Source organism: Typopeltis vanoorti, chromosome 25 (genome assembly GCF_054136105.1).
Source record: "Typopeltis vanoorti isolate ZY-2024b chromosome 25, IOZ_Tvanoo_1.0, whole genome shotgun sequence".
Classification (NCBI taxonomy): Eukaryota; Metazoa; Arthropoda; class Arachnida; order Uropygi; family Thelyphonidae; genus Typopeltis; species Typopeltis vanoorti.
Genome location: NC_143573.1, coordinates 29,348,212 through 29,362,574, shown reverse-complemented (window position 1 = coordinate 29,362,574; position 14,363 = coordinate 29,348,212). Strand labels below are relative to the sequence as shown.

Genomic DNA, 14,363 nt, shown 5'->3' with positions numbered 1-14,363 from the left:
CAGGACAGAGTCATGGGCAAAAAGAGTGACCAGACAACAAATTGGCTCTAGATTTCTTCAGAAATCTTCAGCAGAAGATTTCTTCTGCTACATTCTTAATAAAAAGAAGTTGAGTGTGTTTTGTTCTGATATTTCAACTAGTGTATCCATAAATGGCAAAGACCAATTTCTTTCTTATTCAGCTGTGAATTTAATCTGATGATGAATGTTGTTCAGGAAGGTGACAATCTTCTAATTGTGTAATCATAGCTGGCCAGACGAATATATCGTCAACATATCTTTGCCAAATTTTTGGCTGTGTTCCTTGATGTTGGAGTGCTATTTCAAAACAATCCATGAGTAGGTGAACTAACATAGGAGAAAGGGGAGGGTCCATTGCTAGTCATTTCTTTTCAAAAAATGCTCTTGAAATTTGAAAAAAAAATTAGTATTGATACAGTGTTCCACTGTATCAAGTTCCACTGTGTCTGACAGGAAGATGTCTTGAAGTAATGAAGGACCTTACCTACAACTTCTCATCACACCCACTGCAAAAAAAATGGGCAACATTCATTTCTTACATGATACAGCCTACAGAATTTCAATACAGAAACCAACAGCTACAGTATCTTAATTATTTCCTTCCAAAAAAAGACTACAACAGAACATTAGTAAAAAAAAAAAAAAAATTCTATTTCAACCTCCAAAATAATCAGAATTAAAAAGAATAATACAAGAGCAGTGATTCTTCCATATATACAATAAATAAAAGATAAAATAGAAAGATTTTTTTCACCAACACTTAAGTCACCTTCTACCCACTCAACAAAACCTGAAATCTTCTAAACCTCCACATCCATCACTCAAAAAAACCAGGTGTATACAAGATCAACTACAATTGTGGTCTATGCTATATAAGATGGATTGGCAGCTCTTGTGAGGTAAGCCGATTGGAAGACTTCAAGGATTTGAAAAATGAAAGATAGCACAAATCAGGGCTGCTAGCACACACACACAACAGAAACACAATGGCAAGTAGAATGGCAGCAAACTGAAATGCTCCACATTGATTACCATTTTTATTCAAGACAATTTGGCTTTGTAAAAGGAAAGTCAAAGAATGAATTGAAATGATGACACATCCTGTACAGTGTAACAAAACAAAAAAAAACAGGATTTTATATTGAGCAGGAGCAAATTCTCCAAGCTTGCTGCGCAAGCTCATTAATTGAGAAAGAAGTAATATTTATTTGTTAATAAATGCATGCATTTATAAGCATTCCATTTAGGCTTTTATTTTTGTAGATAGAAGACATCTTAAGCTTGCACGGCAATAATTAAGCTTTGCGTTGTGTATCAAAGGCTGATGCTTTTCGTCTAGTCAAAGCTACCTTGGCTTGCTCGATTGTAGGAGCTTACAGGTTCTCGCAGCAGCACTGTGATTTAATGCGTGCACATAGCCATTTCACATTATCTCACTCTGTTGCTTAAACATTGAATGTTTAAGGATTGAATGTGATGGGTATAGTGTGTTCAGGAATGACAGAGAGAATAAAATGGGGGGAGGAGTATTGTTGATGATAGCTGATGAGCTACAGCCAAGGAGAATAGAAGTTGAATTGCAAGATAGAGAAAAGAGCACATTTGAGCCCATTTGGTGTGAGATTGTGGCTAGCAGAACTAAATATACAATTGGGTGCTGCTATAGACCAGGTGATGGAAAAGATGGTGGTGACAGTATGCACAAGCAAATAGAAGAAATGAGTGGAAGGAGGGTGATTATTATGGGAGATTTCAACTATGGTCGCATTGATTGGAGTGAGGAGAGGACACACGGGAGGAAGGAATCGGATTTTATGCGGTTATTAAGGGATAACTATCTGCGACAGCATGTAATGGAAAATACTAGGGATCAGAGAGTGCTTGACCTAGTAATTACATCTGAGGATTTGGCTGTCACAAATATGACCACATTGCCACCAATCGGTGAGAGTGATCATAGGGTCTTGACTTGGGAGGTGGCTAAAGGTGTAGAATTTTCAATTAAGACAGGGTACATGTGGAATTATCGGGCTGGAAAGTATGACAAGCTTAGGAGTTTGATTGGCTCAGTGCCATGGCATGTACAACTGCAAGGACTAGAAGTTGATAGTGCATGGGAGGTAGTTAAGAAGTGCTTGCATGAAGCAATGGCTGACTGTATACCTAGAGTCCGAATAATAAATCAAGTTGGGGTTAAATGGATGAATAACACCATTAAGCTTGAGCTGCAAAAAAAGAAACAACTATGGAGGGAATTTAAGGAGAAAGGTGACCGGCAGGCACATGAATGGTATAAAGCGCAGGCCAGAAGGGTGACGAGTGTGGTAAGAAGAGCAAAAAAGGATTACGAAAGAACATTGGCCATGCAGGCTAAAGAGAATCCTAAACAGTTTTTTAGATATGTAGCAAGTAAAAGGAAAAATGTACATGGCAGAATGATTTTAAAGAATGCCGATGGTAGGGAGGTAACTGAATCAGTTGAGATAGCTGAGTTACTGAGTGAGCACTTTGCAAGAATATATCATCCAGGTGGTGACATTGCAGAAATGAATAAACCAGTAGATTATACGGGAATTGTGGTGAATGGAGGTGAGTAGTCTATTGCAAAGCCTCAATGTCAATACATCTGTGGGATTGGATGGTATACCAGCTCATGTCGTACATGAAGCAGCTAGAGAATTGTCAGTACCCTTGACTATTTTGTTTAATTTGAGTCTCGGGTCTGGGTTAGTCCCGAGGGAGTGGAAAGAGGGGAAAATAGTTCCACTGCATAAAGGAGGGTCCAAGATTGCTGTTGTAAATTACCGACCGATTAGCATATCAGGAATCGTTGTCAAGGTCTTGGAGAAATTAGTCAAGAGAAGAATACAGGATTGGATAGATGAAAATGGGATACTGTATGGGGGACAACATGGTATTGTGAAGGGTAGATCATGCCTCAGTAACTTGCTCACGTTTTATAACACAGTGATGGCTGAACTGGATAAGGGTAATGGATTTACAGTGATTCTACTGGACCTTGCCAAGGCTTTTGACAGGATACCACATGGAAATTTAATCAGTAAACTGGAGCAGATGGGGATAGATATAGGGTTGGTAAGATGGATAGAAGGGTGGTTGAAAGAGAGATACCAGAGAGTGGTTTATTCAGGAGTGGAGTCAAAAAGACGTCTTGTGACTAGTGGAGTGACGCAGGGCTCTGTTCTTGGACCACTGCTTTTCAATTTGTTCATCAATGATATTGGAAAGGATTTGAGAGGAAGTGTTCACTTGTTTGCTGATGATGCAAAGTTGGGTAGAGCAATTGTGAGTGCACAGGATGTCAAAATTTTACAGGATGATTTGGATAGTTTGGAGAACTGGGCTAGGAAAAATGGATGTCAGTTTAATGTGGCAAAGTGTAAGGTTATGCACTTTGGGGTGAAAAGAATAGCAGCAGTATATCGCATTGGTGGAACCGTACTCCAGGAGATTGATGAGGCCAGGGATTTGGGAGTGCTGGTGGATAGGGAGTTGAAGTTTAGGGGGCACATTGCAAAAGTGACTAAAACAGCTCACCAAATCACTTGGCTTATGAAAAATACTTTAACATGCAGAGACAAACAAGTTGTTGTTCCTCTGTATCGAGCCTTGATAAGACCCCATCCGGACTTCTGTGCCCAGTTATGGGCACCAGGGTTTCTTCGTGATGGGGAGGAAGTGGAGAGGGTCCAGAGACGAGTGACCAAGATGATAGCAGGTCTGTGGAATGAACCTTATGAGAATAGGTTGAAGATTTGTGGGTTGCAGAAATTGGACGATAGGCGAAGGAGGGGTGATATGATTGAGACATTCAAATTACTGAAGGGTTTTTATAAGATTGATCCAGAAGATATTTTTGAAAATATGACTGGTGGTGGGAGGACTAGGGGCCATGCATGGAAGCTGGGCAAGAGCGTGGTTGACAAGGGTGTTAGAGCTAGGTTTTTTACTTGGAGAGTGGTGAATGAGTGGAATAAGCTTCCAGAGTCTGTTGTGGGTGCTACGACCGTGAATGAGTTCAAGGCAAGATATGATAGATACTGTGTGAATGTTGAATAGTTGTTCCAGACATGATGTTAGGGCCTCCCTCGATGAGTCTGTCGACTCCTTGGAGTTTCCCGGAACAATAATAATAATAATAAACCCAGGCCATATGCAGTCAATGTAGCTCTAGCCAGTGAGCTTCAGCCAACACTTTACAAGTGTGCATTTTGCTTGGGAAAATTAAGTTACAACCAACTTTTTATGACGATGTTATTGACCAGTTCATAAAGAACTACAGGGTAGAATTTGTATTCAAGTAGCTAAATTGAAAAAGATAGAATATCATTTGTATAATAAATGTTGTATTTTTATGATTAAATGTACATAAATTTCTAAATATATAGTTTTAAATGGTCAGTAATTCATGATTCCGCTAATCAGACTTCAATCACACCTCTCACTCCCTGAATGATAACAAAGAGCAAGTGTGAATTTCAAGACCAGCATTTGCCCTAGATATTGAGTCCAATCCCTTAATCCATCATGACACACACTTGTATCTACCAGTAATATGTTACAGCAACTCACAAATCAGCAGGCAGCAGAATAGCAAATGTATACTTTTCATTGTTTAAAAATTTTCAAATATATTTCATTAGAAATGTTAACGGGAATAAAAAAAAACTAAAATTTGGAGTAAAGTGAATGACAAACAATATTAAACAGGAATTGCATGCGAAAAGAGGCTATGGAAGAGATATAAGGAGACAGGTGAAGAGATGCATGTGGAATATAAGACACAGGCCAGAAGAGTGACTAGTGTGGTAAGGAAAGCGAAACTGGAATATGAGAGGAGATTGGCCCTAAGATCCAAAGAAAATCCTAGGGAATTTTTTAGCTATGTGGCCAGTAGGAGGAGAAATGACTGTGGAAGAATGATATTGTGGGATAAAAATGGGAATAGAGTGATTGATGCAGAGGACATAGTGGAATTGTTCAATGACCACTTTATTGGAGTATTTCATCCTAGAGGAGTCAGTTTTAATGCTAGAGGGATAGGACTGGTTCGAGGTCTGGAGGTACAGGAGGAGAGTGTTTCAGATACTGAGTACTCTGGATGTCAGTAAAGCTGTGGGACTGGATGGTATTTCACCATGAGTTTTGAGAGAATGTGGCTTTTCAATGAAAGTCTGGCTTTGGCAAAGGTGCCCAGGGAATGGAAGGAAGGTAAGATAGTGCCATTGCATAAGGGTGGTAATAGACTGGAAGTGTCTAATTATAGGCCAGTCTATGTGTCATTAGTAGTTGTTAAGATCTTGGAGAAAGTAGTGAGGGACCGTATACAGCATTGGGCAGATGAGAGTAATGTTATCTGTAGGATGCTCTTGTTTTAGCAATATGCTAGCCTTTTATAATAAAGTTACAAGAACATTAGATGAGGGAAAGGCATATACTGCAATTTTCTTAGACTTGGCGAAGGCATTTGACAGGGTGCCACATGATAAGCTGATATTTAAGTTGCACCACGTGGATCTGGATGTTGGATTGGTCAACTGGATTCAGGATAGGCTGTCTGATAGGTATCAGAGTTGTGTATGGTGGAGCAGTTTCCAGGAGGCAGAGGGTTACAAGTGGGGTCCCACAGGGCTCAGTACTAGGACCTATATTGTTTAACCTTTATATCAATGACATAGCAGTGGATTGCAGGGGGATATTCAGTTGTTTGCGGATGATGCGAAGCTGGAAAGGATTATTAGTAATAGTGCAGATGTGGTAGCCCTGCAAGAGGATTTAAATAAGCTAGATAGATCGGCAAATGAGTGGGGGTGTCTTTAATGCAGCAAAATGTAAGGTCTTGAGGTTTGGGAAACATCGATGGGATGCTGCATACTCTATGGGAGGAGTTATACTGGAGGAAGTAGGGGAGACTGGGGTTGATGATCTGGGGTTGATGATTCATAGAAACCTGAAGTTTAGGGGACATATTGCAAAGGTGGTGAAAGTAACACAGAGGATTGCTGCTATTATGAGAAGGACACTGACCTGCAGAGATAAGAGAGTTATCATTCTGCTGTATAAGTCTCTGATCAGACCACACTTGGACTATTGTTCTCAGATTTGGTCCCCAGGATTTGAAGGGGATAAATTAACTGTGGAAAGGATATAAAGACGGATGACAATGATGGTTTCAGGACTGTACAAGGATAGTTATGAGGATCGACTGAGAGAATGTGGACTGCAGAGTTTGGTAGATAGGAGAGGTGATATGATTGAGACTTTTAAACTGTTGAGAGGTGGTTACAGGGTTGACACTGGGGAGTTCTTTTGCTTGGTTGAACAGCGGGAAGGAGTGATGACAAGAGGCCATCCCTGGAAGTTACGAAAGGAAACTGTGAGCAAGAGGGTAAGGAGTGGTTTCTTTGTGTGGAGGGTGGTTGAGCCGTGGAATGCATTGCCTGATCGAGTGGTGGGAATGAGAACGGTCAGTGAGTTTAAAGAGTGGTATGATAGACTTTGTGTTTCTCAGGGGGGGGGACCTCCCCTCGATGAGTCTTGACAGACTTTGTCTTAGGAAGGACCTCCCTCGATGAGGCTTTTGACTCCTTGGAGGCCTGAATAATAATAATAATAACTGTTGTTACTTGCTTTCTAGTTTTTAGTTAATTCATGTTATTTCCTGATGAAATGAAACAAAGTATTTCATGAAACTAGTTGAAATAAAAACAGCTTCTAGTTGACATCTTTGTTTCTGGTTTTATACCAGAAGAAATAGTCCTAAAAATGACTCCTATATAACTATATAACGCCTATATAACACAATTTGGTTCAAGCTTTGTTAACTCAAAGTAGTGCTTAGTGCACTGCAGGAAGATACCATTCCTGGAGTATAGAAATAAATCTTGTATCAACAGGAATACTTACAAAAACATATCAATGAATACTCGCATTAGTTGTAGACACATCCATACTGATTTTTGTCTTGTCATGAATGACAAATGTGACTTTTTCAAGAACTAACCATCTCCTGGATATAAGGATATAATCATTACATTTCAGTTACTGTATTCCATTAACTCTTACACTTTTAAACATTAAAATAATTCAAGTTATACTATCTGTACATTAAGAAAATTTTCTTCCCTTTATGACAGCTATACAATGAATTACAAAACCTTGGAGAGTTGGATAATACATATATCTTCTATACTTCTGATCATGGCTATCATCTTGGACAATTTGGCCTTGTAAAAGGAAAGTCAATGCCATTTGAATTTGATATTAGAGTCCCATTTTATGTACGTGGTCCTAGAGTTCCTCGAGATGTGCGGTAAGTGTCCATGCTTTAAACAGTATTGATATAAATTTGTTTATGAAATTAGTATATTTTTTTTAAAACTGCTAGAATTTTGTATTATTAATACATGGAATCTCCATGAGTCTCATCATGGGGATGCCCACACCAACCATTTTTCACACAATACTTTTCATGCAACTAATTCACTTGAGACTTAACTGACCCTGGCAACCTGTTTTTCACTCATTCACCACTCTAGTGGTGGTGTATGTGTGTGGGAATGGGGGAAGTAGAAAAATTTTTCCTTCTTCCTTGCTAACCACAATCATAATTTCCAAAGGTGACTCCTTGTTTCCTTGTCCCCACCCCTCTCTCTCTCGTGTGTGTGTGTGTGTCTGTCTTTCTTTATTCTTATATATTCTTCAATCTTATGATACCCCTTAGTAACTTATAGGTTTCTATCATATCTCCTCTTTTCCATCTATCAACTAATCTTTATAACCTGCAAAAGTTCTGTTTGTTCATACAAGCCTTCTCAGATGATGGCAATCTCGTTCCTGAATGATAAATGCATGTAAACCCAAGACATTTAATTAACCAAATATTTCGGTCTGGATATAGCAGACATCTTCAGTGGTATTACAAGAACAGTTTTAAAAAATACAAGCTAGAATACTAACAATAGATCGTTAAAAATAGAACACACCGCGCGATGTAATCACTAAGTATTAAGTATAAAACAGAACATTTTGAAGTAGAGACATGATTGAAAAAAAAAAAGAGAGTAATCTTGATTAGACTTTCCCAGATTTTTGATATAGATATACAGTCATTATGATTCAGGTTGGGACGATGGAGTAAGGCCTCCACGCTTTCCTTGAACAAACGTTCGAAAACCTATAACGGGATCTATGTAATAGGCGAGTCCTGGACCAAAAGATGCTGTGGTCAGTTTCAATCCTGTGTTGAGCCAATCCAGACTTTTCGGATTTGTTGTGAAGAATGGAGGATTGATGTTCTTGGATTCTTTTTTCAAGAATGTCCAGTCTGCCCAAATAGGAAAGATCACAGTTGCAAGGAATTTGATAAACTCCAGGAAGAGATAAAGTTGAGCATTTGTCTTTAGGAGAAGGAAAATGAAAAGACAATTTGTTGATAGGTGAATATGTAGTTGTTAAATCATATTTCTTTAAAATTCTTGCGATAGGTTCTGAAATACCAGAGATATAAGGAATAGGCACTTGACGTATTGAAACTTTGTTGTTTTGTGGAGGATTATAAGAATTGAGAAGATGTTGAGTACTTTTTTTAGAAAAGCCATTGAGTTTCATGTGTTGTTGGATAGTAGAAAGTTCTTTCTGTAGATAATCAAAAGTAGAACAATTAGTTTTGGCTCTTCTGATGAGGCATTTTATAATTCCTGTTTTTTGACAAGGATGATGGGCTGATTCTTTAAGAATATAACGACCTGTGAACGTTGGTGTCCTGTATACTGTAGTTGTAAGAATATTTGAAGGTGACTGGATGAGGAGAACGTCTAAAAAAGATAACTGGTTGTTTTCTTCTATTTCCATAGTAAACTTTATATGATGATGCAAGGAATTAATACTGTTTAAAAAAGAAGGTAAAGAGTTTTTGCAAGATTTTAAACAGGAATTAAACATCTAACGTGTTATGCAATTGAATGACTTCTCAAAATGGATTGTAAAATGTGTGTGATTCTCTCTTCAGCTACCACGAAACTGTACAAAGAGTCCCAATTCCATATATTTCAATCTCCAAACCAATTTCAAGAATCGTCAAGAAAATATAACCTAGTACCTACATTTTTTTCATTCAACAAATTCTCCTCGTCGTTTCCCTCTTCTAAGGATAAAACAACTTCCCTGTGATTGCCATCTTTCCTACTTTGGGCAAACTGGATGTTCTGCAATACCCAGTCCTACATCATTAATAAAAAGTCTGATAAATCTGACTTTGTGCAACATAGAATTGATACTGATCACAAAATCTTCTAGTCTAGAACACACTTACTCTATCGATGCTGCTTCAGGTTTGAGCATTTATTTAAGGAGTGCACATCCATCATCCTAAATTGGAATTGCTTCTCCTTATCAAAAATTCAGGAAAGTCTTATTAGACATTAGTAGCGTTTTTTTTTTTCCTGATATATATTTATTATTTCATATTATGTTGTTCTTTTATACCATCATGCAGCATGCACTTTAAATAATCCATTGATGTTCTACTTTGTACTACTAGCCTTCCTGCCATTGAAGATGATCTGTAAATCTCAGGTTTAAAATATTTGGCAAAATCTATTAATTAATAGAGTTAGTAATCTATTTCCATGTGTGTACATGCAATTTAGTCTTATTATTGTAATTTAGTCTTTTAAGATCCGGTATGATTATTGAATATCTTACTAAGGTATCAGGGCAAACCGGTCTTAAGAACACAATTCTTTGTAGAAAATTACACATGGTTGAGCATAAGGGTCACCTCGTAGGGAGTTATGAAACCCAAAAATAGGAGGCCAAGGCCCTACATGTGGCTGTGGTGCTAAAGAAGATATAACCACAAGAACATACTAGTAGCAGAGTTATGAAGGTTACTTTTTTTCTTATGTTCTTATCCTTTAGTGTTCTTTCTTGTGGTTATATTAGTTGCTTTAATATCATTTGTTCTAGATGTTTACTTATTATTGTAATATATTGTAATTTAGTCTTTTTAAGATTTGGTATGATTATTGAATAACTTACTAAGGTATCAGTTCATTCTAAGCATCACATAAGCATTATTGCAGTCTCTCTCTCTCTGTCTGTCTGTCTCTGAATAGCATGTAGATTATTAGAAATGAAAGAAAAAATATAAGAGGAAGGTCTGGTAAGTTCTGATAAACACCTAGAACAACATGATATTAAAGCAACTGATATAACCACAAGGTCCGAGTGGTTACGTGCTCCACAACCATATGCCTACATTCAATTCTTGTCGCTGATGTAAGGAGCTTAAGGATCTTTCTCAGACATAGATTATATGTACAGAACTTTCTGTACATATAAAAGATGGCTGCAATTATAACTGGAGGCACAGAGATAGTAAATTATAGACAGTTCAGTATCTCAACAGTGCTGGTTAAGGACAGAATTCACAAGGTAGATTGGAATATGATACTCTTTGGGAGACAATGATTTTGTATATGAGACTATATACAAAATTTTTGTAATAAAGGGACAGTTGAATTGGATAATGGAAATACCTACATCTCGATGCTGTTGGACTTTGCAAAGGCATTTGATAGGCTACTGCATGAAAGTATATTGTAAATTGGACAAATGAGAACCGATATGAAACTAGTGACATGGATAAGATGATTGATAGACAGGACAGATGGACATTAGAAAGTTATATATAATTGAACATTGATATAGGGAATAATTTGAGGAGAGAGAAGATATACTGTTCACCAATGATGGACAACTGAGAAGGGCAATAGTTCATAAAAGTGATGTAGAGTTCTTAGAGGATGATTTAAATAGATTAAGAGTGTGGACAAAAGATAATAATTGCTACTTTAATGTGGAAAAATGTATGGATTTGTGCTTTGAGATGAAAAGATTTAAAGTTGTGTATTAAATTGATGGAACGGGATTGCAGGAAATTGAAGATAGGAAGTTTAAATTTGGTGGGCACATAACAGAAGTGGGCAGAACAGTTCAAAGACTGTCCTGAATGTTGAAGTGGTAGAGAAGATCTACAAGTGATTGTGATAATGTAAGGTCTGTGGAATGCTTTCTGTGAGGATAGATTAATTATGTGAAGTTTAGCTTATGGGGACATGATAAAAAAAACGTAAATTACAAAAGGAATTTATAACATTATAGAACAGTGGTTCCCAGCTTTCCTACCATCATGACCCACCAAAGGAAATTCTGTTTTAGTATAATGTAAATTAAACTGTTTCATTTACATAGTTCAAATCAAATTTACATAGCATGATTGCATAAAGATTTTATGTAATGAAAACCAAGTAAAATTTGTTTCTTACATATTACAAAATTATAACTTCTAAATTATAATTTCTAACAAAACTGAAATGTAAGAATGCATGCAGTTGTATTATAGACTATTGCAATGTGTGTCACTTAAAAAATAAATAAATAAATAAAAAAAAAATACAATAGCTATACCAAAAATTCTAAGAAACTCAATAGAATTACATTTGTATTTTATCCTTTACAGCCCAAACATTTTAAGAAAAATGGGGATTAGTTTTGCAATTTTAGAGGATTAAGGAATTTTAAAGACAGCTGTCTTATGTTTGACTGCTCATGTGGTCTGTCATCAATTCAGGGCATTGCAAGTGTCATGTTATAACTAAATTGTTAAAAATCAAATTGTAATAGATAGTAGGTGATCACCTCACCCACCTAATGTGAGACCACTTCTAGGCTCATTAGAGACAAGTGGTTTGGGGAAAAAAGTTCCATGTTTGGCCTCTTAAGCACCAGATATCCAGACAGTCTAGTTCTTCATCTGTTCACATGATTAATGTATGATAAGTTTACAGCCATTCATTGGCAAGATTCACGTCTTTTTTAATGCCTTTTATTGCTATTATATTGTAGTTTAAGTGTACTTCTATTTTTGTCTTGTTAAACAACGTGAATGATATCATGTAAAATCTTTTTACTTCAGTATTAGGGACATTGTTTTAAATCTGGATCTTGCACCAACATTTTTGGATATTGCTCAAGTGGAAATTCCAGAGCATATAGATGGAAAATCTATACTTTCAATTCTCAATGATGCTTATCATTGGATGAGGTATGTAGACTAACATTAAAAATTATTTTATTCATGATGCATTAATAGTCTACTAATAATGCCACTAATAGCACTCAGTATAACTTTTTAACAAAGCAGTGTGATAGAAATTTATCATTATCATCATCACCAGATGTAGGGTATAGCAGTAAAAAGCCATTTGTAGAAGCATTGGTTAGTTGGTTGTTTAGATTATGCTAAAACTACGACTATATATTAGGTTTGTATGTACCAATGGCGGCCAGTGAAAATTTTAAGTGGGGGGTGCTGCATATACAAATTAAGAAAAATAATTCATTTTTTCCTAATCAGTAACCAATTTATTAATAAGTAAATTTACGTATTAAAAAATTTGTTTTATTAAAAATATTATTTGAAAATAAAATCCATAAATAAAATAACATTTACCAAAAATATTTCACCCTCACCATGAACACACAACAATAATAAAAGTTCGTATCTCACAGAAATAATGTGCACAAGCATGCAATTTATCTGTAGTGTCTGCTCATTGAGCAGTGTCAGATTCACTTGTTACGTGCAGTGATAAGTGTGAATGAATATTAGTGAGTCTAGCTGCAACTGACTGAACATGATAATTCTGACACTGTGTAGATCATAATAAATTTAGTTTAATCCTTTATCCAAGTGTGAGCAAACAAAGTTTGCACCTGAAAATATCTTCAGGACTGGAGTAAGGTAGTACAACACCTTTGCTAAGAGTTGCCCGATGTTGTACTACCTTACCCCAGTTCTGAAGATATGTTTAGGCACAAACTTTGTTTGCTCACACTTGGATAAAGGATTTAACTAAATTTATTATAGTCTAACCAAGTTAAAAATAAACTTTCAGCTGCATTAGATTGCAGTGCATTGCTTTTATAATCTAAAGCATTAATCGAACAATTCTAATTATTAACTATTGAATCGATGTTGAAACATAAACTGTAACCTTTAACATGTTGTATTGCATTTATATAATGCTGTAAGCATTGTTATTATTTATAAACAAAATTTAATTTTTTTGTTTTTTCCTTGGGGGGTGCTGCAGTGTCACAGTGCTTATGTACAAGCTGTCACTGGTGTATACGAGGGTGTGCTGAAAAATTATCCCTTCATGGTGATAATTACCATGAAGGAATTGATTGTGCATTATTCTACATATTTCCCACTAAGTGTTATACACTTGTTACAACACTGCTGCATCATTTACAATCCTCTGAGAAAAAAATGTTTGGTTTGTTGGACAAACCAGTCCTTAGTTGCAGATATGACTTTGTGGTAAATTTCATTCCTCTCAAGTGTTTCTTTAAATTTGAGAATATGAAATAGATGGGACCAGGTCTGGCAAATAGGGTGGGTGAGGTAGACATTAAAAGCCCAAGTTGTGTATTGTCTGGGTTTTGTGAGCAGGTGCATTGTCCTGCAAAAGCAACACACCTGTACTCACTTTCCATTAGCATTTTTCCTTCAGTGCCTCCTTTGATTCCTTCAGAGCTGTTGAATAAACTTCTGCTATAACAGTTTCACCTTTTTTGGAGTACTTGGGTAAGGATTACACCATCCATATCCCAAAAGACAATGGCAAGAACCTTCCCTGCTGACTTTTGGGTTCGGAACTTGTTTAGCCAAAAGAATCTTTATCTCTACTCCATTGACTGTTGTTTGATCTCTGAGTTATAGTGATGAAGCCATGTTTCATCAACAATTACAATGCGAGCCAAAACATTTGCATCTGATTTCTCAAAATGACCCAAAATCCCTTGAGATGACACCACATGTTCTCTCTCTTTTGATCAGCATTCAAACATTAGGGGACCTACTTTGCTGAAAGCTTCTGCATGTCCAGATATTAGTGGATAATGATCTCAATTCATTCCCTGGATATCCCCAGAATCTTTGCAATGTTTTTGGCTGGTATTCATCAGAACCTTTATCAAATGTTTATCAGAGCCTTTCATCCCTCCTCTCGCCTATTTTCTGATCAGTCCACATTTTGAAAAGAAAAATCAAACATTTCAGAAAACATGATCTTTTGCCATTGTGCATTACAATCGCATACTACACTTCGATTCTGCATTTTTGTACTTACTATTCTATCTACTTACCTACTGATTCCCCTTGTTTACTTTATATAGGAAATAGGATATATTATTGTTTTTGTCTCTTCTACCCTTCTTCCCACCATCTCCCTGGTATACATTTAATATAA

The 14,363-nt window shown here is 36.6% G+C and overlaps 1 protein-coding gene across 1 annotated transcript in view; it reads left to right on the top strand.

Annotated features, from left to right (window-relative positions):
* The window catches only part of Sulf1 (Extracellular sulfatase Sulf1), a 223,635-nt gene that overhangs the window by 97,532 nt on the left and 111,740 nt on the right, over positions 1-14,363 (top strand). The window contains exons 8-9 of the mRNA XM_090414246.1: positions 7,179-7,354; positions 12,023-12,151. Of these exons, the coding sequence (XP_090270372.1) occupies positions 7,179-7,354; positions 12,023-12,151 (305 nt within the window). The remainder of the gene's footprint in view (positions 1-7,178; positions 7,355-12,022; positions 12,152-14,363) is intronic.